General features: G+C 38.5%; 1 protein-coding gene across 1 annotated transcript; it reads left to right on the top strand.

Annotated features, from left to right (window-relative positions):
* The first annotated feature begins 1,245 nt into the window (after positions 1–1,245).
* Positions 1,246–20,933, top strand: LOC128030212 (cingulin). The gene is made up of 17 exons (XM_052617683.1): positions 1,246–1,432; positions 9,374–9,637; positions 10,049–10,706; positions 13,270–13,370; positions 13,451–13,520; positions 15,361–15,476; positions 15,622–15,754; positions 16,024–16,236; positions 16,400–16,548; positions 17,417–17,537; positions 17,625–17,837; positions 17,928–18,149; positions 18,446–18,694; positions 18,844–18,902; positions 19,136–19,244; positions 19,359–19,522; positions 19,836–20,933. The coding sequence occupies exons 2-17, from the start codon at positions 9,375–9,377 to the stop codon at positions 19,975–19,977; spliced, it is 2,982 nt and encodes a 993-aa protein (XP_052473643.1). The 5' UTR covers positions 1,246–1,432; position 9,374; the 3' UTR covers positions 19,978–20,933.
* Positions 20,934–26,335: the final 5,402 nt, after the last annotated feature.

The following is a 26,335-nucleotide window of genomic DNA, read 5'->3' on the forward strand; positions in this document are numbered from 1 at the left end:
TGTACATGGAATCAGCCAGTATAGGTCAATTTCTGGTTAATAAATACATTATTAAATGTATTTGACATTTCCACCGTTGTTGTCTACTGAGAAAGAAAAAAAAGATAGCCTAATTGAACACATGTTGGCCTAATAGCGGGGCATGTTGTCACATGGTCGTCAAATTGGAATCTGTAAATTGGCAAATATAACCTATTATTGTGCAAGACACTACCAGAGAGGGGCAGCAGTTTATCCCGGGTAACTTGCCTTGGTCACTAGTTAGGGCAGAAACATTTAAAGTTACTTATGCTACCTCCATCTAGTGGCTGATTAATAAAACATACATAATTCATTGATAAGACGTAAACATTAATTATTTAATTACGCATTAATTTAGGAGTAATACACGTGTTTATTTCTTACTTAGGCTACTGTGTAAAATTTTACACGCATTTCTATTGTTAATTTTTTCTTAAAAGGTAGGCCCTAACTCAAATAGGCCTTCTGGAAGTTGAAAACTGGATAGCCTACTGTCTCAGCTCACAGGTGACTGCTGTGAAGAACAACAGCATTATCAAGAGTTTATGAACTCTGTCAATCATCTCAGCTCATCGTGGGATATCTTGAAGGATTTATTGTAAAGCTGGACCTGTTTTTCCAGTTACTGAAAACGATAAAGTAAGCGAAAACGATTCGGTAAACGTAAAAATCCTGAATAAATTCTGCAAGACAATACACTAATTAGCATTACCAGCTACACTCAGATTCTGCACTATTTTTAATTTTATTGTACTTTGTTGTGTTTGATTGTAATTTTCATGAAGAGCTTTCCTCTTAGTAGATTAAATTCTTATTTTAATGTATTATATTTACAAAAATAGATATGATACACCCTGTTTTGCATCTGAATACGATAGGCTAACGTTACTATCAGATTGTTTTAGCTACTACAAGACTACGTCAATATAAACAACCTTCACAACTCTATTTGCATACACGAATTGCGCAATAGAAAGTTACATGAACGTGCACGGAGAAGTTTAAGCCAACTGGGTCAAATCGAAACATTCCTTGCTTTAAATCATATCTCCAAATGTAATTTTCATGACTCCACGGAAAAACCCGTTCCAGATTTAATTGTGATTGACACATAGTCTTTACCAATAACCGAGAGAGAAATGTTTTCACGCGTTCCACCCACAACGCTTCTATCAGCCAATGAGATTAGTCTCATGCACAAAGTGGGTGGGGCATATGCTATCGGTCTGAAAGGTAACAGGTTGTCTTTAGCAAATGTCTTGTTTCCCTTGGGTTTATGAGTTAGAGCTGTCACATTTAAAGAGACCTTCTTTACTTTTACACTACTAAGTTAGTTCTCATGAAGGCGACCCACAGGGAGGAACAGAGGAACATTCCGCAGAGTGAAATATAAACTTTGCCTTAACATCAGGTGAGTGAAATGTTATTTTTGTTTCGCTAAACCTGTTAGCCTATGACTAGAAATTGATGCTAAATTTTTTGTCGCGCTCCAGATGCTCCAGATCATTCTCGAGCCGAGCTTTCTCCCACTGGGAGTGACACTTGTTTCGCTCGCACTCTTGGAGGTTTAGTTTGTTTTTGTCCTGTTTCATGCTGTTCTTAAATGGTCCTCTCTGAAGATGGATTAATGTCTGTCCAAAGGATTATTGTCTAGCCCGCTGGTTTTCGCTTCGCCCCGAGAGACTTGACTTTGTTTCTCACATAGCGCAGGTGCATCGCCAGGTGAACACCTGCGCTTCTTGCTTTGAAAACAAACTCAGGAGAAAAAAGCTTGACGTGGCAAACAATCCCCGCTTTAAAAGTGTTGTGATTGTTTACCTCCTCAACACAGCCCAGAAAGTCCGCTAAACATTTAAAGCCTTGTTTGAATATCCTAATTTTCATTCAGGTGAATAACGAGTCCGTGTTAAACACGCTGTGAGAGATCATGTTACTGCGTCAGCTAGGCTGTCAAACGTGTGCTATTTAAAGGGATTATTACAAAAAAGAACAACTACCTTTAAGTGAATTAAAGCGATAATGCTGATTGTTTTATTCATACATGGCTCATTTGGTAGTTCCGTGATCATGTTATGGAGACGTCAGGACTCAGGACCTTTAGAGATCTCAAACCAGTGACTCAGTGCAGAAGAATTTTATAGGCCCCGGCTGTCATGGCACACAAACTTTGTACAATAATTCTTAATCTCAGGCATTTCAATTATTGCTTCTTGACCGGTTTCTATGTACCCCCACAGCTCCATCAGTAAGGGTTAAGTTTAGAAATGTTTTATTATTATTATTATCTAATATATTGAATATAATTCAGTTTTTTCATTGACATCATTCATGTGGCCATTATTACAGAGATTCACTTTTAAAGTTGACATGAAATTAACATTATTCACCCTATATTCTAAATCCATGTTATTTATCTTATAGACCCTTTTCACATATTTTGATGTAGATGTGGAAAAGGTTTTTTATATTTTCCATATTTAAAAATGTTTTATATTGTGTACATTTATAACACAATACTTTGTGTTTGCATAACCTTGGCATTAAATTACACAAAGACGCTAACATAATTCAAATAATGCATACTATTTTGCTGCTGTGTGAGTGCAAATTAGAATTTTTCTCACTTTTGACCAGTGTAATCAATCTGCCAATTTTCCTCTTTTTTTAATGTCATCACACTAAAGTAGATTTTTTTCTTTTGTTACTGGAGGAAAAAAAAAAAAATATATAAATAACAATATATTTTCCCCAAGAAATACATAATGGCACATTTATTAATATGAAATCCAATTAAGTCGTAATGAATGTTTTATAGGTTTTAAGCAAAAGCTTTCCAACTACCCCCTTGAACCTGCTAAAGTACAGTACGCTCAGGGGTGCACATCCAGTTTGGGAATCTTTGGAATTAATTAAAAGCATACTTTTCATTTGAATCATTGTTTGCACATATTTAGATGATAAAACAGAAACACGTTGTTCTTGCATCTCCCATATCACTGACCTATGACTATTTTGTGCTGAGCCATAGGCAAACATAATGATATTACAGCTCTATCACTCTAGAGTCATTCACAGCTGAGAGTCATAACTTGCTTCAGTTTTTCCTAGCTGAAAAACTTGGAGTCATGAATACATCACATGCTGGTATAAGATAAGATTCCTTTATATCGTGTGTGGGTTTCTGAAAGTATGATTCAGAACAGTGGAGCCTGTTTTTGTCATGCCGGTGATATAGAGAGAAGAAGAAATTCTTGTTTGTCTATGATTGAAACAAGAAGAGCGACTGAAGTGAGGGCGGGGGGGGGGGGGGGGGGGGGGGGGTTGGGGGGGGGGAGTGGGGTGAGAGAAAGGAAAGAAGAGACTGAAAGGGAGTTTGGCAGGAGACAAAGAATGTGAAGAGGAGTCGAGCTAATGGAGGGATGCCAGACTCTTTAAAATGGGATGAAAGCTTATGATAGGGTACCCTCTTTTAGATGCTTTCTCCCTTAATTTGTAGAGTAACTCTATATCTCACCTCTGCCAGGTAAATCACCCAGAGTGAATATCAGTTATTGGTTTATCCTTCTCATATGAATGGAAACCAGATCCAGATTTTGATTACAGAAGTGTTGCTGAAGTATGCTGAGAGGTTGGCAATGAAATCCTAATTGACTCTGGGAATGCTAAGCATGCTTGTTCTGGCAGAATTCATATTTTATATCTGATGCGATGCATGTCTGAGAAAAATTAAACATGCTCTGATGCACTGATTGTAGTCACATTGATTTGGTAATGTAATGGTCAGTAAAGACAATATAAACTATACTGACTGCACGTCTCCTGAATCCTACTGCCTCATTTCCCTGCTAATTCTATCAGGCGTTCCACATCTGAGAGCTCGGCAGTCCCGATTCAATTTAAGATCAGAGAATTCAATTTAACGGAAGAACAAGAGGTTGCAGACTCTGAGCTGTGGACAGGTGTCCCTGAAGGGTCTGGTGTGAGGGTTTTTTATTTTTTATTTTTAGAAGTGCGGTTCATTAAGACTCGCAAAATGGACCGTTTGTTGTTGCATCCTCTCCCTGAGCAGGTGAAATGGTAAGTGAAGAATACAGTATGTGTCTGTGTGAGCATGTAATAATGACACGTGTTGACACATTTCAATTAGTGAGCTAAATCTTGGCTGTGGATTTGTACAAGTTAGTCAGTCAAACAAGACGAAGTCTAGATTTGAGTTACATCTAACAATACTATTTTTTTTTTTTTTTGGATCGTGATGTAGACACACACTTTTGGTTTGGTAAGTTATTGCATTATAGGGCTCAACAATAATGGTCTGTTCACACCAAGAAAGATAACTATTATTATATATATTTTAGCACCTGTACCAATGGATGATACAGTTCTGTTTATTATAAGCCTGCAGCGCAGTTATGTTGTTTACTGCCTTATGCTCAAGCTGCTTAAAGTCGGGTGGATTCTGATTGGCTGTCAATGCTTTTATCGTTCATCATCTGGAAGAAAAATGTTCTGAAAGTGATTACAACTATATATTGAAAGATAAAGAACAGATTTGAAACTACGCTCTGTCTCTGAATCGGCACTCAAAATGTGTTGGTGGAAAAGGTGTACCAGTGAAATTAGAGGACAAGTACTGTGGGCTACTCTACGGCCTTTTTTTTTTTATATATATATACACAGAATTTGCTAATAATGGTACAGATATGGTGCATGTTATCCTGCAAATTGATGAAGGAAGTAAAGGATTGTGAGGTAAAAGTTCCTATTTTGCATATTTATTAATTTAATTTGATAATTAAAATTTAGGTTGGCTACAGCACACAAGAATGCAACTGCTTGTTGTTTTTTTAGAAACAAGTTATGCTGTACGTTCGTTACTGTAGTACATGTGTTTGCTGCCATTGTTTCCCTAATGTGTGGAAGCTGAACAAGACTGCTGAAAGTTTTTGCAACTGTACACAATCCATGAATGTATAATGTGACAAGCATTGTTTAGTATATGATTGGTCCTCATTTGCTAAACAACTCGCTGTGTCCTTGCACTCCATTGTTTCACTTTGTATACCTTCTGTCACTGCATTTCAGAAGTCTTTCTAACTCTGGAGTTTCATAACCCAGTGTCAATTACTGTTACATTTACTAGGATGGGATAGGATAGCATTTAGTAGGATTCAGTGCATTTAGTAATTTATTCATTCTGGGGGGAAACTGAGGCATTGCAGCAGATATAAAACACAGGGAAAATAAATAATTAAATTAATTAAAATACAAAAATACAGTGAGAGGAAAGAATTGAGAAACATTACTTTACTTCGAGGTTAAAAGTGGAATTCACTGTTAAATCTAGTGTTAAAAGCATTTAAGTATGGGCAGAAGTCATTGTGAAATCATCATAAATGAAAACGATAAAGTAGATACAATTAATGGTGCTTTGTTTTGAAGAGAGAAAAGGCAATGGGTTGATTCATATTGTTTTGCCATTAAAGGACAGATACTTGTTCCCAGAGTGGTTGAAATCAAGTGTGTTTGTTCAGGTTGCAAGTAAACGCCGGCATACCGGAGGCTATTACCTATGAAGGGAACAGTGACATCTCTAATTTAGATCAGTTTATGTGAGCAGGACAGATTGAGTGTGAAAGAGAAGCCAGTGTTCTCAGCATAGCTGCCCTTGTTTTCTGCCCCACTTCACTGTAATAATGAGAAGAGGGTCCTCAACCCCCCCTCTGTCCCACTCACGGCCTTCCTCCATTCAGCCTATCAGATAATGCAGTGCTGAGAGGCTAAATGGTGCTTCTGTTTGTCTGGCCACTGACACACTGACACAGAGGAAATGGATCACCTTGGACCATGACCGATTTTTGCCAGTTTGTCTGACAAGATCACTGTTATTATAGAACAAATAATCTGACAGTCATCATGTGGATATTGAAAATTGATTGAGGAGAGTTAAGTGTTGTTTTAATTGATAAAATGATTAAAAACGGTTTTCGTTCAATTAAGATGAAATAAAATAAAAATGTAATTTAGATTAGATTAAAAATGTAAATTTAAAAAAATGACATGCTAAAAATAAAGCTAAATTAAAAATGAGCAAATAAAAGCACATTTAATTTCTAAAACTAAAATTAAAATAACTGAAAACATATAAATATAAATAAAGTTAAAGAAGTTAAATCAAATCACTCAAACTTACTAACATGCTGAATAATAAATGACAGATTCTGGCAATCTCTATATGCTATAAATTGTTCAAAGAACTTAATGTAATTGCAGTGTTACTCTATAGCTCTGTCATTTTTTTTTAAATGATTGTGGTGGATGTCATATGCTTTTTACATAAAAAGCAAAGTCATATAGTCTATTAAATATAACAAATAAATAACAATAATAAAATTCCTTTCTTCCAGTTAAAAGAACCAAATGCGTGTTATTTAACAATGCAATTGTTAGCTGAATATGCTTGAAAAAAGCTGTTTGTTTCTTTGTGTGAGTGAATCTGAGAATGTGACCTTGTCCAACAGTTCAGATGGTTATGGTCTTTGCCTCTTTAAGTAGACTGGAGCATGACTGAAAAAACTGCCTAGAATATGGCCAAGGAGTGGCCTGGCTTGCCTCAAAGGAACTTTGATCAAAGTGCCAGCATTACTGTTTGGTCCAAAATCCAATGTCTTTAAATGATGGCAAAGAATGAAAGATATACTATTAGATTTGTTGCCATATTACAACTAGCTACTGCACAGATAGTTTGGAGCATAGACCCTCAGGATAAATCCTCATCATATACAACACAATGCCCCCCTGCTATCAGTAAAGAAGCATGTCTGGATTTATTGTTCTTTTATGGCATTCAAAGTCTGTTGTCTAGGACTGAAGCTCCACCTATCTGAGTGCGAGAGCTGGAATTAGTACAAATACTGCTGCAACTACAATAAACACAGATGATGAACGAGTCTTCGAGGGGGAAAATGATCAGTGAAGTGCTGCTTCTGCTTTCTCACTGCACCTGTATAACCCTCCACCTGTCTGTCCTTCAGCACAAGAGGCTCCAGTCTTTCTTCAGTCTGCTTTCAGTCATTGACATGGACACGTCAGCCGTCTCCGAAAGCTTTCGGGTGACAAAACACATAATAGGCCCATTCATTGTATTCACATTGCAATAGTAGTCATGAAGGCTCCTTTATACGTCACACAGTAAATATATTTCTTAACACTTCTTAGTCATCTCAGGCTGAATAACAATAGCTGTATTGTGAATATGAGCGAATGTCCCTGATTCTAGTTTGTCATGCATGTAATTGCACTGGATTCTTCATCACTTGTGGAAGAGAAGCTGTACAGATCAGGCTGAATGTGTTTGTAGTTTGCAGTCCAGGCTGTGTGAGACGAGTGTGAGAGTGAAAGACAGTAAAGATGTACCAGTGTCTGGGAATGCACTTTGTCACACCCTTCATGCTTTAATCTGTTCCTTATTGAGATACTTTCATTCCATCACACCAGCCACACCTTCATTTTTCTACATTTTTCTAGTAATGCTGGAGCTTCCCTGCTATTTGTTGAGATATAACTTGATAGATCTTAATAAAAAGGTGTGATGTTTAGGATATAAAGTCAATGGAACGTTTACAACATGAAAAACAAACGTGTGTATATGAGTGCGTTCAGGTTAATGAATATTGAAGGCCATTGTGTCTTCTATGCCAGGAGTCCGAGGTAAAAGCAGCATGGAGTAGTGTGTGTAATTCAATCCTGCCTCGTTCGACTGTCTGCCTGTCTGTCTGTATTTCAGTAGAGCAAAGCAGTAGGGTTCTGCTTGTAAAAATCCCTTTCAGATTCTCCTTTAGAGAGTAACGTAGGCTAGAAACATTTGAACTCAGACTATCATTGTCTACAAGGATGTTGAAGTCAACATGAAATTGACCCCATTTGCTTTATTAATAATGCATGTTCCTAATCTTATTGTGATGGATTCATAAGTGCACATTATAACAAAAAAGTTTTTTTTTGTGGAAATTTGGAAAATTTTACGATCCTTTGTCTCTAGCATGATGTTTTGTGTATGAAGCTGGATTGGGTGTTCAAGAGAAGAATCTTCAAGTTCTTATAATACTAATATGTCACAGAGTTAGCAAAATATCATGTAAACCGACAAATATGAAACGTAATTTGGAGCTCATAGGTACTAAACATGTTATGGGTGAGGTTATATTAACTTTTGATCATAACACATGCATAAAACAGTATAACATACAAAAACACTATACAAAACAGTAATGATACACACTGGTGGTGCAACGGATCACAAAATTCAGGGTTCGGATCATATTACGGATTTTAAGTCACGGATCTGATAATTTTTTCGGCTCAGCAAAAAATAAAAAATACATTTTGTGAAGGCTTACTTCAAGTACTTCTATACCACAGCAAAAACTACTGTCTTAACTAATAAAGTTAGCATTAAAACAAGAACAGTTACGGACAAAATCAGCTTGCAAGTTAAATGCTTGAATGTGTAAACTGGCAAGACAAACATTTGCAAATGATAAACTTTAACTCCATAATGGTAAATCTTAACAGTTAATCCGTGAATCACATGTGTGCAGAACCGTGCAGCCTGATCCACACACAATGTTCTGGGAATGTGCATGATCACTTACAGAATGTTTTTGTTATGAATTAATGAAAGAAGTCATTTCCTGTTAAAGTATGTGTCTGTTTTAGAGGGAATAATGCAGGGGGAGATTCTCTCTACATACTTTAAAGTTGTAAAGTTTATCTGGTCTGGCACAGGTGTCCAGGTTACCATGATAACCAGGGGCCTGGGGGTCATTCACAGACGTCTCAGCACCTAGTTTGGTTGTTGAGTAAGGGGTGTTAGGTTATTTTTTTAAATATAACAAATAATTATGTGTCTGATTGGTCAACACGCTACAAAATAAAGTGCATTTTTTGAAAAGAGGAGAGCAGTGTCTGTAGAGGGGAAGTGGCTTCAGATCATATTTTGCAGTGGAGTGTAATCTGAAGGATGTCTTGTTGTTTCTGTCAGGGCCGGTATGAAGGAAAGGACATGCAGAGCTCTGACAGAAAAATAAGTACTTTTTTCTTTGTAGTGATTTCTTTGTACTGATGTGATTCATCTCGGAGCTGGTTGCTTTGGTTGAAGGCTTAGAACTTTTCATTGAAGAATTTTCTGAAACTGAGTAAGAAAAACTGTTCTGGAACCCATAAGGAGTATTTGATCCTTTTGAGTTTGAGGTCAATGGTCGGATGCTTGGAGAAAAAATATATATATTATGACATTTTCACTTTGATATTTTCTTTATGTTTGTTCTTTTTCTCTTTATCTCCCCTCTAGGATGTCTGCTCCTGTCTCAGGTAGGAAGACCCCTGTGGACCATGGCGTTCAGATTCGCTTTATAAACGACCTGCAGGACATTGGAGGGGGAGTGAGTGGGCAGCCTCGGAAAGAGGCACCCAAAAAGTTGGCGTCTCGCTATGGAGTGGCAGTGAGGGTGCAGGGCATCGGTGGGCAGCCCTATGTTGTACTGAAAGGAGAAAAAGGAGATTCATATGGAGTACAGCTGAGAACCCAACCACCTGCCTACAGCAGCCTGCCTAGGTCTGCTCCAAATGATTGTTTTGTTAAAGAAAACATTATTTTTTTGAGTTTTTGACGATCTTAAAACCACCTCAACAAATAACTGTGTTTAAATGTTGAAAAAAAATCATTTGCCTGTATGTGAATATCTTTACTAAAATAATTTTTTCATGAATTTAAAGCACATAATAAATCGTATTATTTTTAAGCAAATTCTTTAAGTACCGTAATGGGTTAATAGTGCATAAAAAAAAGAGGAATTAAGAAATAATTACAAATTATACTTAAAATAAGTAACTTGAATAAATATGTGTTGACCACTTGAACTGGAATTGGTTTTATAAATCTTTTGTTTTGGTATTTTTTTTTTAAAGAATGTTCAATCTGTATAATGGATCTTTTTATTTGTCTAATTGTGTGTTTGTGTGTTAGGAGGAGAGAAAACGGAGAAATTCAGGGGCCATATTCCTCATCTGTAGAGAACACCCCCCTGCGTCGGGCTCAGTCTCATGGCTCTCTGTTGGATCGCGAAAACGACAGCGAAGACTTCCCAGATCAACTCCGACGTCCGCTTGGAGATGGACGCTCTGGTAGCTACGGCAACCTGGATGGAGGTATTGGTATGGCAGCAGAGAGGGAGCGGACCAAAGAAAGGATGGAGAGAAATCAGTGGGGTGGATCCTACCAGACAGGGCTGAATGGCACCTTGGGAAGGGGGAGAGGTGGAGGCAGTCACTACACCTCGTCTGAATCAGTTGAAATATCTCCGCACAACCAGCACACTCACAGCCAATCAGCTCTCAACTCCGTCCGCCAGACGCCTGCCCACAGACTCTCCGACAGGTATGATGGGAGCTCTGCTACACAGGGAGGTAACACTGGGACCAACTCTAGGGGGCGCTATCCCATCCCATCTGCAGACAACAGACCCACCTCAACCTCACAATTACCTGCTGCTTCTTTCTTACCAAACACATACTCTTCACCGCGGTCTTCCTCGCCTGCTTCTGCCTACAGCAGCCTGGGCCGTGGTACAGGTTCTGTCGCCAAGGTCACTGCTGTCTCTTCATCCGCTCCAGTTGATGGTCATGTGAGTGATGGGTGAAATAAATTGAGGCTTCTATTATTAAAAGTATGCTCTACTCTTTGTGATTTAACAATAATTTTGAATTTAATAACAAGAACTGAACCTGAGGGGAACAAATTATTTATCTCTTTTTTGACAGATGTTCATGCAGGTTTGTTTTCATAGAAATAATAGCTATCGCAACTTTCTCTGTTTCCAGCTAGTTCTGCATTCTCCCAAAATTTTCTCAGCTTTCGATCTGAATGAAATTTTGTTCAGATTGGAAGGGATGGTATAGACCTGAAACAGTCATATTAATTGAAAAATAATTAAGTATGTAAATGCTTGAATCCAACTGTTTTCTCAGTAGTATTTAAACAATACCTAGCTTTCATGTGTAGTGATTCGATGTGTATATTTACAAACTTTTTTGGTTTTACAAGTGTTTATTTTTGTCTTTTTAATCTTTCAAACAGGTCAGTGGAGTAAACAGAATTTTTACAAAATAGGCTATTATTAATATATGTATATATATATATATATATATATATATATATATATATATATATATATATATATATATATATATATATATATATATATATATATATTTTATATATATATATATATATATATATATATATATATTTTTTTTTTTTTTTTAATGAATTTAAACGATTTTATAACAAACTATATGTGCCCAGTGTTGGGGGTAACACATAACGCGAGTTACGTAATCAGATTACTTTTTTCCAGTAACTAGAAAAGTAACATTTACAAAAATTACTTTTTCAAATAGGTAATGCCAGTTACTTTTTTCTCTATTTATTGATTGAAAGCTCTCATGTCCCCATGTTTATAGAGATAAGATTTTAATTCATTAATTAATGAAGCATTAATTAATCTCACTCTCTCTCTCTCTCTCTCTCTCTCTCTCTCTCTCTCTCTCTCTCTCTCACACACACACACACACGTAACAATTAAAAGAAAATCACAGTATGACTCAAAGCTTCAATAATTAATATTTTAAATAATACAAATATCCTTCATGTATTTAATCCCATTTTATTAACCAATTTGCTGCTGAGCTTTGATGGTCCAATACAACCATACTAATAAGCAAAAATTACACAAAATAAACTAACATTTGTTCTTCTTTTTTATTGTTGAAGAGCTTTGAACTTTCTTCTTCTGCATTCTACTGTACAGACGTGAATTTACATTTCCTTTAGCCTGAGGTTTTTGGTGCGAAAGGGCTTTTACATTTGCCAAAAATATACATTTTTATAAACAAACAAACAAACAAGACAGCCCAGCCCAGATTTTAAAAAAGTAACAAAAAAGTAACATTCACTCTTACTTTCAATAAAAAAAGAACTAAGTAACATAATTACTTAGGAAGTACCGCAATATTGTAATGCATTACATTTAAAAGTAACTTTCCCCAACACTATATGTGACCCTGGACTACAAAACAAGTCATAAGGGTCAATTTTTCTGAATTGAGATTTATACATCATCTGATGTACTGTACGGTTTATTAGGAAATTACAATATTTGGCCGAGATACAACTATTTGAATATCTGGAATCTGAGGTTGCAAAATAATCTGAATATTGAGAAAATCGCCTTCTAAAGTTGTCCAAATGAAGTTCTTAGCAGTGCATATTACTAATCAAAAAATATATTTTTTATATATTTTCAGTAGGAAATTTACAAAATATCTTAATGGAACATGATCTTTACATAATATCCTAATGATTTTTGGCTTATAAGAAAATCTATAATTTTGACTCATTCAATGTGTTTCTTCCTATTGCTACAAATATACCCCAGCGACTTAAGACTTAAGTATATGTATGCATGTAAATATGTATTTAAATGTTTCTTTTTTTTTTCTTTTGTAATGTATTTTTAAGTGACACTTCTCAATTTATTCTTGTTTACTTGGGATTGCATTCTCTTCTTTGTGAAGGATACATGCCCCAAAAAAGAGACTTAACTCTTTGGAACAGCCTTTCCTTTTGGAACATTTAAACCTTTGCGTTTGCATGTGCACCTCGGATGCCTTAAAATGCTGTCAGAGTTTTGGAAGAATGTAATTTGAGTAGGTTACAGTAAAGCAATTCATCAACCTGATACTCTGATACTGTAGTTCTCTCTGGCATTGGATGTCTTTTAGCTTGATTTAGCTGGTTGGTGTCAGCTGACAGAGTGCACACTTATGTTACTACTCAGATGTATCAACTGTAATCCACTCCTTAAACATTAAGGCCTGGTTTCACAGACAGGGTTTAGACTAAGCCAGGATTAGGCCATAGTTCAATTAGGAGATTTAAGTAGTTTTTATTAACATGCCTTAGGAAAAAAAAAACATTACTTGTGTGCATCTTGAGACAAAACAAAGGCACTGATATATTTCAAGATCAGTCAGTGCAGGTTTCTTTCAGTTAAAATAGCTCAGAATTACACTTTAGTCTGGGAATAGGTTTAAGAATTATTTGTGAAACCAGGGGTAAGAAATGTTACTTAATTTTTTTTTGCACATATTCTGTGTGTATTGTGTTTGACTGTTATCTCCGTTCAGGTAACTCCTGATCTTTTGATGGACCAGGGTCAAAGTTCAGGGTCCGAGTTCTCAACCGAAGATCAGATACAGCAGATAATCTACGATGTTCTACGTCAGGGGTAAACCATTGTTCTGATGCGTAACAGCAATATTTACAGACTAAACATTTAGTAACATTTTGTTTCTCCTAATTCTTCAGGAGTACAGAGGGAGATGCTGTCATTAAGCACAGAGTTCGAGTCATCTGTAATAAGATTCAAGGACTGAAGGTACAGTCTCTCACATTTTGAAGCATTGCTAGTTCTTCACTATGATTTTCGAATATAAAACAAATTTCAACACCTGATTATGTAACAAAACATGAAAGACTTGTGAATCAGGTGCTTTCACCACCATAACACAACCATTTTAGCTTTTCAGGTGAACTGAAGCACAGTTGGTGATAGATAAAACAGAAAAAAGACACCATGCTCTCATTGTTCTGTAGAGGCTTTAATACTAAATGAATTATATAATGAAAGGCAGGTGTACTAAAGAGACTGTTATTGTGTAATGTCCTTCTTAAAGTCCTGAACTTCAGTTGTAAGAGCCATGTGGTTTTTTTTGATAGATATATTGCTTATTTGTTTACTTTACTTTTTAGTGTGCTTCGAGATGAAGAAGCAGACAGGCATTGGTAAAACTGGCATTACATTTGATGGCTTTTTAGGTGTTGGCATCTCTCGCTAAGCTATAATGAATTGGCAGCAGATCCCTCTCAATTACAGCAGCTGAGTCCATTTTAGAGTGAAAGGAGGAAGGAATGTTTACCTCCACCACACAAAAGATCATTAATTATACATTCCCCCCAAAAAAGAGAGAGATGCAGAGCATAGATCAATGTAATGTAATATTCAATTATAAATGCAAAAATTTAACCATCAGCTTATATTTGAACATAAACATATGATGTTGTATAAGTTTGCAATGCAAGACATAAGCGTTTCTCTAAGAGGCAAACAGTGGGCCATTTAGCTTCTGTCCTCATTATCTGACAGACAGACGCCTGATGGATGTGTCTGGGTTTTGCTGCTAGGACCCAGTTAACATCATAGGCGAGTTTCAGAGAACCTGAACTGAAGTTAATTATGTTAATTATTACTTTTCAAATTAGTGCAGCAAATTGAAAAAAAGATCTTAACACTATGCTTTTTTTATGACCCAAAAGTTAAGGATCCTGAAAAATAGGTTTCCACAGAAATATTAAGCAGTTATATAAGGTTTTTGACATAGATGATGATGACTAGAAGTGATTTTATGAGAGCAAAATCAGCATATTAAAATGAATTCATGTAGGCTCATGTACTGAAGACTGTATAAATGGCTGCTGAAAACAATTTTGCCATCAGAGAAATAAATTACTTGTTAATTCTTAAAATATACAAAATATATTCAGTATTCCGTTATTTTAAAATGTAATATTATTTCACATTATTACTTTTTTTTATTTTACAAAAACTCTTCATATGTACTTCCTTGTTTAATTTAATGGCAAAGGAGTGTATTGTTTCTTTCTGTGAGCAATTAGGCTACTTAGTATATTGATCTTTAGATAGGATTAAATCCTCAAGCCTATTACTATATGTCCCAGCAGGGGTAGAAAACCACTAATGACTGCTCTGTCTTCTAAATACTATCATAGAGGTGGACTTGGATTATAGTGTTTTGGGCTAATTGGAGCATAATCTGATAATGCCTTGTCATATACATTTATTCTCATACATTTAAAGTCCCCATTTTGAACTATGTTTTTATTTAGTACTGTCCTAATGAAGTTATAATTTGTATTGTATTTTATTATTTATTGTATTTTTTATTTTAACTGTAATAAAAAGCAAACATTCAGCAAAGTAATAATTATAAGGTTATAATTGAGTACTGTCAATATAATTTACACAAACATTCCTGTTTAAAAAATAACATACTTCTGGTTCAAGCCCCCAGCATGCCCTGCATATTTGAGTTCTTCCCCACAGTGACTATCAAAAAAGACTGCAAGCAGATATGATTTCAAATATTTTTAAACTTATGATAACAGGGGTGTGTATACCATTGCCCCTCGGATTTCAGGTGAACAGATCTGACGACTCCTTGAAGGAGGAGCTTGAGAAATGTCTGGATCAAAATGTACAGCTGCAGGAACAGCTGGGCCGGAAGAACACAGAGCTGCACCAGACACATTCAGAGTAAGACAGACACAAATATCTTTGTCATTGTTTTGTTTACCAACATGGACATTAACACTCTGTGGTGAGAAGTAAATAAAATCTTCAACATAATATATAATAATATATAAACTAGGTTTTTTTCTGTGCACTTTCTCTCTCTCAGGCTTACTCAGATACGAATGGACAGAGAGAATGCAGAGTCTCATGTTAGAGAGCTGGAGGATCAGCTGGCAGGACTACAGGAGGAGCTGAGGAGAGAGACAGACAACAAAGCTCAGGCTGACACTATGCACATGGTGAGCAAACACAAACTAGACTGAGACTAAAATGGTCAAAAATGCAACCAAAAATAATTTGTAATGACAAATCGACACTGTATTGCTGTTGGTGACCGGTTAAGGTGTCTATTTTTTAAAAACCTGTGAAAACAATTAAAATTTCATTTACACATACTGTACTGTATATATTTGGCTGCTGACAAAAATTGCAAAGCACTAGTAATACAATTATATTGCTTTGCTGCTGTTGAGTCCATTAAAAAGAATTATGATTTGTTTGTGTACAGGAGTTGATGGCAGTGAGAGGTGAGTTGGCCGAAGCTGCAGCTCTGTGTCAGAAGCAGGAGGACATTCTGAGGCAGAGAGAGAGGGAGCTGACTGCTCTAAAAGGGGCACTGAAAGATGAGGTCTCCACACATGACAAGGAGATAGAGGCTCTCAGAGAGCAGTACAGCCATGACATGGAGCGACTACGAACAAGCATGGAGCATGTTTCACAGGTAAACACCCAGCATTAAGGGGGGTTGCACAGGAAATTAAATGGGACCTAAGACAGAACCCTGTTGAACACCTGTTATTATGCAATTTAGAGAGAAGTTATCAAACTCAAAGCAATTTGCATAGGAATAATGTTGCCCATGTGCACTCTCTCTTGTGCCTTAGTCTCAGGCAACCATTGAATCAGAGCGTCACCGTGTGAACTCTACGGTAAGGTCTCTTCAGCTGCAATTGGAGGACAGCAGAGATGAGGGAAACCACTGGAGAGAGCAGTTTCAGTCCAGCAGAGAAGAGTTACGCAACACCAAACAAGAGTGAGTTACACTTGCACTTGTTAATTTAGGTATACTGTTTAATTAGTTTTGCAATACGCTTAGTTCTGTCTTTTTTGTTAATGTGTATATGTCTTTCCATTTTCATTGTATGCATTTTGTTGGGGCAGTGGACAACGGTTTCAACCCAAATCAGAGTGAGAAGTGCTCTTAGATTAGCTGCGAGAAATTGTAGATTTATCTGTAGATGTGTGATTGAACCTATTAGTATTTGTAAAAATCCCACTACCGTAATCCTAAACAAATGATTTGATGATTTAATAAATTATTGAATGCTTTATGTGTGCTTTCTGTGTTTTTTTTTGTTTTGTGGACTAAATCACAATTTCAAATCATACAATCCAGAGTATCGTAATAAATTCAGTATGACAACTCTAAATAATTATTTGTTTACTAGTTCATCATCACAAATAATCTGCATAATTAGGAAATAAATTCGTGCTGTTTCTTTATTTATTTTTATTTATTCATTTATTCAGTAAAGATGCTGCTCATCTACAAACTTAAATATGCTGAAACTAAATTTTCCATCTCTAAATGGCTCTTAACAGCTATTAGACTGAGTCCAATGATAAAAAAAAAAATGTGCATAAGCAACATTTCTTCCACATTATGGATCTTGGATCTTGACACTATATCAATAGTTTGTCCTCCCAATTTAACAACATCAGCAAATATTAGGAGCTCAATCGTATTATAAGAATTTCTCATTTAGGGCATTTTAATAGCTGCTATGCACAGTAGAATGTGTACTTATTTGTTATTAATCACTTACAGTTTAGCTTTTTTGTTTGCATATGGAGTTTGTCTGTGTTTGTACTATGTGTGCTTGTATGTCTGTATGTGTTAGATTACTCCAGGCTCGTTTGGAGAAAGAGGAGTTTGAGGAGGAGCTGAAAGATCTGCAGGAGAAAGTCAACACAATGAAACAGCAGATACCAGATCCCAAACAGTCCCAGACAGTCAGCCAGGTAGATATACACTGTTTTTCTTTTGAATGTTAAATATAATAAAATGTTTTCAAACTGCAAATTAAAATATTAATTGTATATTCATAGGAACTTGAGCGTTGTCGTGCTGACCTAAAGAAGACCCTGACAGATATGGATAAATTAAAAACAGATCTTGACAAGAAGACAATGGAAATTGTGTTATTAAAGAAGAGCAAACAGGAGCTTGAAGCGGAGCAGAAATATGAGATTGACAGATTGAAGGACCAGTCACGCAGAGATAAAGAAGAGTTAACGAAAGCTCATGAGAGGGCCAAACAGGTACAGTACAGTATAGTTACAATTATTATGGTATAAAAGCAGGAACCCTCCATTTGAGTTAAACTGAATTTTTTTATTAACCTCCGGCAGCTAGCTGAACCCTCATTGGTGGAGGCCCTGCGCAAGGAGTTGAGTGACATGCAAGAGGAGACGGACCGAATGCGCAGTCAGCTACTTTCAACTGAAGAAGATCTGCAGACAGAGAGAAACAAACTCAGCTCTGCTCAAACCCAAGCAAACCATCTGGCACATGAGCACAAGGAACTCGAGGAAACCAACATGCGTATGAAGGAGAGAATCACACGCCTTGAGGTTAGGATGCAGATTAACATAGTTATGTAACGGCGCACCTTATTTATCCTCTCATTCAACTACAAAAAATAGTGTGTGTAAGTGCATTGGTTTAAGAGTGCTTTTTGTGATGTTATGGTCTAGAGATTCAGGGGAACTAGAAAGTGACTTATTGCAACGTTATAAGTGAGCTTAATGGTTGTTTTCATGATCCTTTTTGTCATTTTGAGATCACTAGCTGATGTCATGCATTCAAAAACAGACGATTATCTGTTCCTTCTCTCTTGTCCTCTGACGCGTTGTCTGTGTGTCTGTAGTCTCAGCTTCAGGAGCGCACGTCTCAGAGTATTGAGGCTGAACAGGAGCAGCAGGAGGAGACCAAGAAACTGAGGCAGCAGCTAGAGGAGTCCAGGCGTGAGAACTCCAGACTGGGTCTAGAGCAGGACGAGCTGACCCGTAATCTGGAAGAGAAGGAGAAGGACAGAGACTCTGTCCACAAGGAGAACACACAGCTCGAGGATCAGAAGAGGCAGCTGGAGAGAGCACTAGACAAACTTAATAAAGAGGTATACAGAGGAATACAGTATGTGCTCATTGACACAAATTTGAACCTGGCAATGCATCATCTTCTTAGTTTTTCTTTTACTTTCTGCCTGTTCTCATTTCTCTCTTGCTCCCCCCCCCCGCCCCTTTTTTGTCTGTTTCTCTATGTCAGATGGAGCGCCTGTCTGCAGCGTCCCGTGAGGAATTTTTTTTTAAATTAAACAACAATGGGTGAATTGTCAGCAAGTATATTTGCTTAATTAGATTTTTATTTGCTCTGCCAATATTTTTACTGCCCTCACCAAAGTAAATAATTTAATTGAATGAAAAAAAATTAAATAAAAGAAACATGACAAAAACTAATTTTCATATCTTTAAACAGCGCCTGAACAATAAGAAAACTTTCAGTACACTTCAAGTTTAGGACATCTTAGGTTTAATCACAAAGTTATGTGTTTTTGCAGAGAGAAGAGCTCTGTGGTGTCCTCTCAGCGACGGTTGGAGAGGAAACTAAAGGAGCTGAACATCACCCTGGATGAGGAGAGACAGCAGCACACAGAACAGAGAGACCAGGTGAAGATTACACACGTTACATGTGCACATATAGAGCAATGTGTGTGTGTGATGATCGGTGTATGTGAGAGACCCGTGGAGTGTTTCTGTGTTTAATGCTGTGTGGTTCTTCAGCTGACTCTGCGTGTGAAGGCTCTGAAGAGGCAGGTGGATGAAGGAGAGGCAGAAGCAGAGCGGCTGGAGGGATTGAGGAGGAAGGCCATCAGAGAAATGGAGGAGATGCAGGAACAGAAGGAGGCGCTGCAGTCCAAAGTCACGGCACTAGAGAATGAACTCAAGTATGTGTGTGTGATTGAGAGAGAAGATAATGGTTCAGTGTGAAGCAGCCACAAAACAAAACAAACCAAAACAACAGAAGCTGTACATTCTTGTAGGTTCTGAAGATTATATAAATCAAGGCTAAAATCGAATGAATACACAACATAAATGTGTGCTCCCACACTCACGCCCTTCTTTACCAGGGAACCATTACCTACAACAGGCGTTTTCAATCCCAAATGAGATTTACACAAGAATTTTTTCAAAAAAGTGCAATTGTATTATTCTTTCTTAGACACTACTGTTAAATAGTATTGTTTTCTTTTTCATCAGGAGGAAGATCCAGCAGGCTCGACAGTCAGCTCTGGAGTCTTCAGTGCTCAGCTCTGATGATGATGATGATGAAGGATTGTATGATCATTCCAGCATAACCTCCATCCTCACCGAGAGCAACCTACAGACCAGTTCCTGCTGAAGACTGAGAGATGAATCTGGAATTCCTCTTCATTGATGCTTCATTCCTGGACACACAATAGATTCAGTCCTGCTCTAAAACTGATAATAGAAACTCCAGTCTTCTGGTTTCCACTTTTGACCTTATGCCACATCACAATATTTATAAATCAGAATGTACAATCTGAGGTTATCATCTATAAAACAGGATGACATTTTCACACGTATTTTCACTTGTCAGCGAGTCATCAGATTTCAGACATCGCTTTATTTATCAGTTCCACCTTAGAGATTCTTTTAATGAGAAAAGCCTTAATGATGCCTTTTTAGAAAAGATCAGTTGAAGTTGAAGTTATTTAGAAACTGAATTTCGCCTCAGTTCAACTTCGCAAAGACAATTTTGGTTTATTTTAAGTAATTAGGGATTAATAGAAGAAATAAGAACTTTTGTAAAAAAAAAAAAAAAAAAATGAATTAACAACGAGGGAGAGAAGTATTTCATTTTGTTTTAAGGGCCTTGTGACCGATTATGAGCACCAATGATTTCTTTATGTGTGTGTTAATAGAGGCTGATGGGAGATGAAGGATATCAGGGTATTAAAAGAACACAGCAGTGAACATTTTTCCAAAAATCCAATTAGCAGAGAGTAGTCATGTGAATGGGGGGAAATGAATAAAAATAATGTCACTATAATGTAGTATAGTAACACAGAGAGATATGCAGAAAATAGTCCAAAACATGCTTCTAAACTGAGAAAGAGGGAAATCAAGGTTTAGTAACAAGAAAGGTATTATTTTACATTCTCTGCTTAAGACTTCAACTCTTCATAAAAACACTTATTTCTTTGTTTACCGAGTGGAAAAAAGACAGATAATTTCCAGGTACAAGTGATGATTCATGCATTACAAAGATGCATTAGTGATGCTAAAATATGCAAAAATTTATAAAACAATCACAATACATGCATTTACATTTCAGCTATATTTCCTTCAGTTTCCATATAAATGCTGAATTACTGAATGAGGTCCACGTTCAGTGCTGACTTGCCTGTAGCAAATGTAATTTAGCATTATAAAATGGCAGAGCTTTTTCTAAATCAACTGCACTGTGAAATTCGGTCTTTTCTGTTATGCAGCTTTTGTAATTTTAAGTGAAATCACTAATCAACTAGTGTTTCTGTTTCAACCAAACATGTTCATTTACCGAAAGACTTAAAAACTAATCAGTGTTTGTTCATTCCTGACAGTAAAACAATGAAAATTATTAAGGAGGGAACAGAGACGGTACGAATGGGATTTCCGAGATCCGAGAACCCAATCACCTTCGAGTGGTACAAAACGAGCCAATGGTACACAAAGTACCTTGGTCTGCGGGATTTGCATCACAAGCTCCGCACCGCAGAGCAGGTATTTAAGGAGCAACTTGAGCAACTCGCATTCAAGTTTTCACTGAGGAGCCGAGCCAGTGACCTGGCCGTTCAGGGAACAGCAATGTGGCAAGGGGACGTAACGTCTCCGTTCCCTCCTTCAGGGAACGAGGGTTACATACGTAACCAAGACGTTCCCTTTCAGTCAGTCACATTCGACGTTACGAATGGTGTCCCTTACAAAACACCACATGGCTGTCTTCCAGCGACCCGTGTGAGTGATAGCACCCTGTCGTGAGGCCAGCACGAGTGAGGGCCCATAACTTACACAGAATACACTGGGTAGCATATTCCAGCTGGACGTATGCTAGCAGGCTGCCTGCCCGTGGGAGGACTTACAGAAGGCAGGTATCCACCAAGGTGGTGATACATAAGAACTCTGAGGTACCTAGCCCGCAGGGTGGAAGTTTCAATGACAGAGCTGGCAAGGGGCTTGCCAAGGGAAAGACACATGCTGCGGAGAGACTTAGTGTGGACATATACACGTGGGATTGCCCAGAAAGGGGAATCACAACACATGGAGGCACCTAGTCCCACACAGGGCTGACCAAGGGGCATGTACACAAGTGTTGGACATTAACAGTGCTGGAGGAACCCAGGGTTCTGACTGAGGAACTCACCTGAGGGGAATAGCGAACACATCCAGTCCGTGGAGTGGAATGGCGCAGCAAGCAGATTGACACCGAGCAGGTCCTTACTTGCCCGAAGGGGCGAGTACCCGGAAGGACACAGGCTCTACACGGAGATTATAAAATCTCACGAATGTGTTAGGTGTCGCCCAGCCCGCAGCTCTACAGATGTCTGTTAGCGAGGTGCCATGCGCCAGCGCCCAAGAGGAAGCTACACTCCTAGTTGAGTGAGCTCTCACCCCTAGGGGGCATGGCAGGTCTTGAGCCTGATAAGCCAGGACAATAGCATCCACTATCCAGTGGGATAGCCTTTGCTTGGAGACAGGCTTTCCTTTCTGCTGGCCTCCGTAACAGACAAAGAGCTGGTCTGAGGTCCTAAGGCACTGAATTCTGTCCATGCAGGTGCGGATCGCACATCCTGGACAGAGCAGCGGCAGGGCTGGGTTCGCCTCCTGCAGGGGCAGCGCTTGGGACCACCACGCCAAGCGGAGGCACTTTGTGGACACCATTGCATCTCAAACAGAATGCTCCACCGGGGGAATCCCAGAATACCCCTTGGCCGCCCCACCATTGAGGGCAGTGAATGCGGAGGAAGTACCAGAACGGTTTTGGGCAGTTAAAGGTGCCTTCCATGAACTGGTTACCTCTTGGTGCACTTCCATGAAGAAAGGAACCAGAGGGGGTTGCTGGCGTTCCGCATGAGCAGCCCCTAGGAATCAATCATCCAGCCTCGAGCGCTCGGGACAGGGTGGAGGATTCCACTCAAGCCCAGTGCTCTCCGCTGGCAGGGAAAGCACGGCCGTCAGCTTGGGATCGGACTCGGACATCGCTGGCACTCCCGAGGGAGGCAATGCAGCTGAATCCTCAGACTCAAGCCCGACTTGTGATGCGGCGATCGACATACGGTACTCTTCCCGAGCCCCGAATGAGATGCCAGGAGCCTGAGAGGGTCCAGCAAACTCATCCAGAAACTCGACCGGCTGCTGCGTATGTGAGGGGGGTGTGGCCCGAGGAGGTTGGCTCGTCGGGGAAGCCCACACAGTAACCATCAGATAACCCTGGCCAACAGCCGAAGTAGCCCTCTAGCGAGAAGAAGAGCGGGGTGTGGCAGAGGGGACTTTATACCTTTTAAGGTAATCGAGTATCGGTCTCAGTGCCGAGATGGTCATGTCCCCGCAATGAGAACATGAGCCATCCACGAACGCAGTCTCAGCGTGCTGGAAGCCCAGACACGTGACTCAACGATCGTGGCCACCACGAGGAGCAATGTATCGACCGCACTCAGAAACACACGGGCGAAATGACATCTCTAAAAAGACGCAAATTGGCCCGTTTCTCTTTTGTGAAAGAAATTTGCTCTTTCAGAGGTGTTGAAGCGCTCAGGGGAACGCGGGAGCTGTCGCAGGAAACCCAGACGAACCACTGAATCGCGCTGTCACACCAACACCAGTGACTCTTGCTTGTAGCACTCCGGTGAAAGCAGCACACGATGTGCTCGGCTCCGAAGCGAAAGCTTGAATGCGAGTTGCTCGCGTTGCTCTTATATACCCGCTCTGCTGGGTGGAGCTCATGATGCAAATCCCGCAAACCAAGGTACTTTGTGTACCATTGTCTCGTTTTGTACCACTCAAAGGTGATTGGGCTCTCGGGCGAGATCCCATTCGTAACGTCGAACGTGTACGACTGAAAGGGAACTGATATTTTCTACCATAGTATTTTAATCCTGAAGCAGACATGTAAGCTCATTTTTTGATACCAAGCTGCCTGTTCTTATCCATATCTAGAGGACTTTATCTATGCACACAGCATCTGATTCATGTAAATGGAATGCCTTGTAAATCTATTATTTTGTTCTTGTTCCAAAGTAAACAAGAATGATTTACAGTATTGTTCAAAATAATAGCAGTACAATGTGACTAACCAGAATAATCAAGGTTTTTAGTATATTTTTTATTGCTACGTGGCAAACAAGTTACCAGTAGGTTCAGTAGATTGTCAGAAAACAAACAAGACCCAGCATTCATGATATGCACGCTCTTAAGGCTGTGCAGTTGGGCAATTAGTTGAAAGGGGTGTGTTCAAAAAAATAGCAGTGTCTACCTTTGACTGTACAAACTCAAAACTATTTTGTACAAAAAATTTTTTTTTCTGGGATTTAGCAATCCTGTGAATCACTAAACTAATATTTAGTTGTATGACCACAGTTTTTTAAAACTGCTTGACATCTGTGTGGCATGGAGTCAACCAACTTGTGGCACCTCTCAGCTGTTATTCCACTCCATGATTCTTTAACAACATTCCACAATTCATTCACATTTCTTGGTTTTGCTTCAGAAACAGCATTTTTGATATCACCCCACAAGTTCTCAATTGGATTAAGGTCTGGAGATTGGGCTGGCCACTCCATAACATTAATTTTGTTGGTTTGGAACCAAGACTTTGCCCGTTTACTAGTGTGTTTTGGGTCATTGTCTTGTTGAAACAACCATTTCAAGGGCATGTCCTCTTCAGCATAGGGCAACATGACCTCTTCAAGTATTTTAACATATGCAAACTGATCCATGATCCCTGGTATGCGATAAATAGGCCCAACACCATAGTAGGAGAAACATGCCCATATCATGATGCTTGCACCTCCATGCTTCACTGTCTTCACTGTGTACTGTGGCTTCAATTCAGAGTTTGGGGGTCGTCTCACAAACTGCCTGTGGCCCTTGGACCCAAAAAGAACAATTTTACTCTCATCAGTCCACAAAATGTTCCTCCATTTCTCTTTAGGCCAGTTGATGTGTTCTTTGGCAAATTGTAACCTCTTCTGCACATGCCTTTTTTTTAACAGAGGGACTTTGCGGGGGATTCTTGAAAATAGATTAGCTTCACACAGACGTCTTCTAACTGTCACAGTACTTACAGGTAACTCCAGACTGTCTTTGATCATCCTGGAGGTGATCATTGGCTGAGCCTTTGCCATTCTGGTTATTCTTCTATCCATTTTGATGGTTGTCCTCCATTTTCTTCCACGTCTCTCTGGTTTTGCTCTCCATTTTACGGCATTGGAGATCATTTTAGCTGAACAGCCTATCATTTTTTGCACCTCTTTATAGGTTTTCCCCTCTCTAATCAACTTTTTAATCAAAGTACGCTGTTCTTCTGAACAATGTCTTGAACGACCCATTTTCCTCAGCTTTCAAATGCATGTTCAACAAGTGTTGGCTTCATCCTTAAATAGGGGCCACCTGATTCACACCTGTTTCTTCACAAAATTGATGACCTCAGTGATTGAATGCCACACTGCTATTTTTTTGAACACACCCCTTTCAACTAATTCAACTAATTGCCCAATTGCACAGCCTTAAGAGCGTGCATATCATGAATGCTGGGTCTCATTTGTTTTCTGAGAATCTACTGAACCTACTGGTAACTTGTTTGCCACGTAGCAATAAAAAAATATACTAAAAACCTTGATTATTCTGGTTAGTCACATTGTACTGCTATTATTTTGAACAATACTGTATGTACATGTATTTTGTATTTATTGGTTTTAGAATTGCATTAAGCACTGATCAAATCAAAGGTTTGTATTTTTCTGTAAGCAAAGCCTTTTCTATCAATAATAAATCCAGTGCTTTAGTAGTTCTTCTCAATTGTCTTTTTTGGTGTGCTAATGGTGTACTTGTATTTTGTACATACTCTAACTGATGTGTCATAGACATATGGTACAAACAACAGAATATAATATTCAAAACTAAATTTGTATAAGAACAAAACAGTTCTGGAACAGTGTTGTAAATACAACTTAACCACTGATTTCTAGTTGTGTCCTCTTTTGGAAGGCCAAACAAAATAGTTTCATTTTCACAACGAAGCGTAGCATCTCCACAACATGGCGCCGGCGGCAACAGCGAGAATCAAAGATACACTTTCTTTATTTGCGTGAACACTTTAGACATGTGGGGTGTGTGTTAGAACAAGCTCTTTTAGGGGGTTGTGGTTGACTCTTAACTTTTATAAAAAATCTTTGGATTTGTGATTTTAGTCTTTGCAACTTTACAGATCTTCTTTATGCACCAAGAGCTTATAACACTCAAAAGAGAAAGGAAAAATTAAATTGCACCACTTGACCATTTTAAAAACACTACTCTATTCAACAATTCGTCCCCTCTGTGTGTTTCCCCATCACTGTAGCACCATTTTAGGGGGCTATCTGCTGAACGCAAACTGCATATGCTCTTCTGTGTCATCCGCACTGCATGGGTGTGCTGTTTTCGTTTAAATCAAAGCGTAAATACACGTAGAAAACATATCCTTTTGTCGCAGCTGACAC

The sequence above is a fragment of the Carassius gibelio genome, chromosome A16 (assembly GCF_023724105.1).
Source record: "Carassius gibelio isolate Cgi1373 ecotype wild population from Czech Republic chromosome A16, carGib1.2-hapl.c, whole genome shotgun sequence".
NCBI lineage: Eukaryota > Metazoa > Chordata > Actinopteri > Cypriniformes > Cyprinidae > Carassius > Carassius gibelio.

Coding starts and splice junctions, on each gene's coding strand:
- LOC128030212 (XM_052617683.1), top strand. CDS start 9,375: ATGTCTGCTCCTGTCTCAGGTAGGAAGACCCCTGTGGACCATGGCGTT. Junction 16,237..16,399: donor GCATGGAGCATGTTTCACAG/GTAAACACCCAG, acceptor CTTGTGCCTTAG/TCTCAGGCAACCATTGAATC. Junction 17,838..17,927: donor CTCATGAGAGGGCCAAACAG/GTACAGTACAGT, acceptor AACCTCCGGCAG/CTAGCTGAACCCTCATTGGT.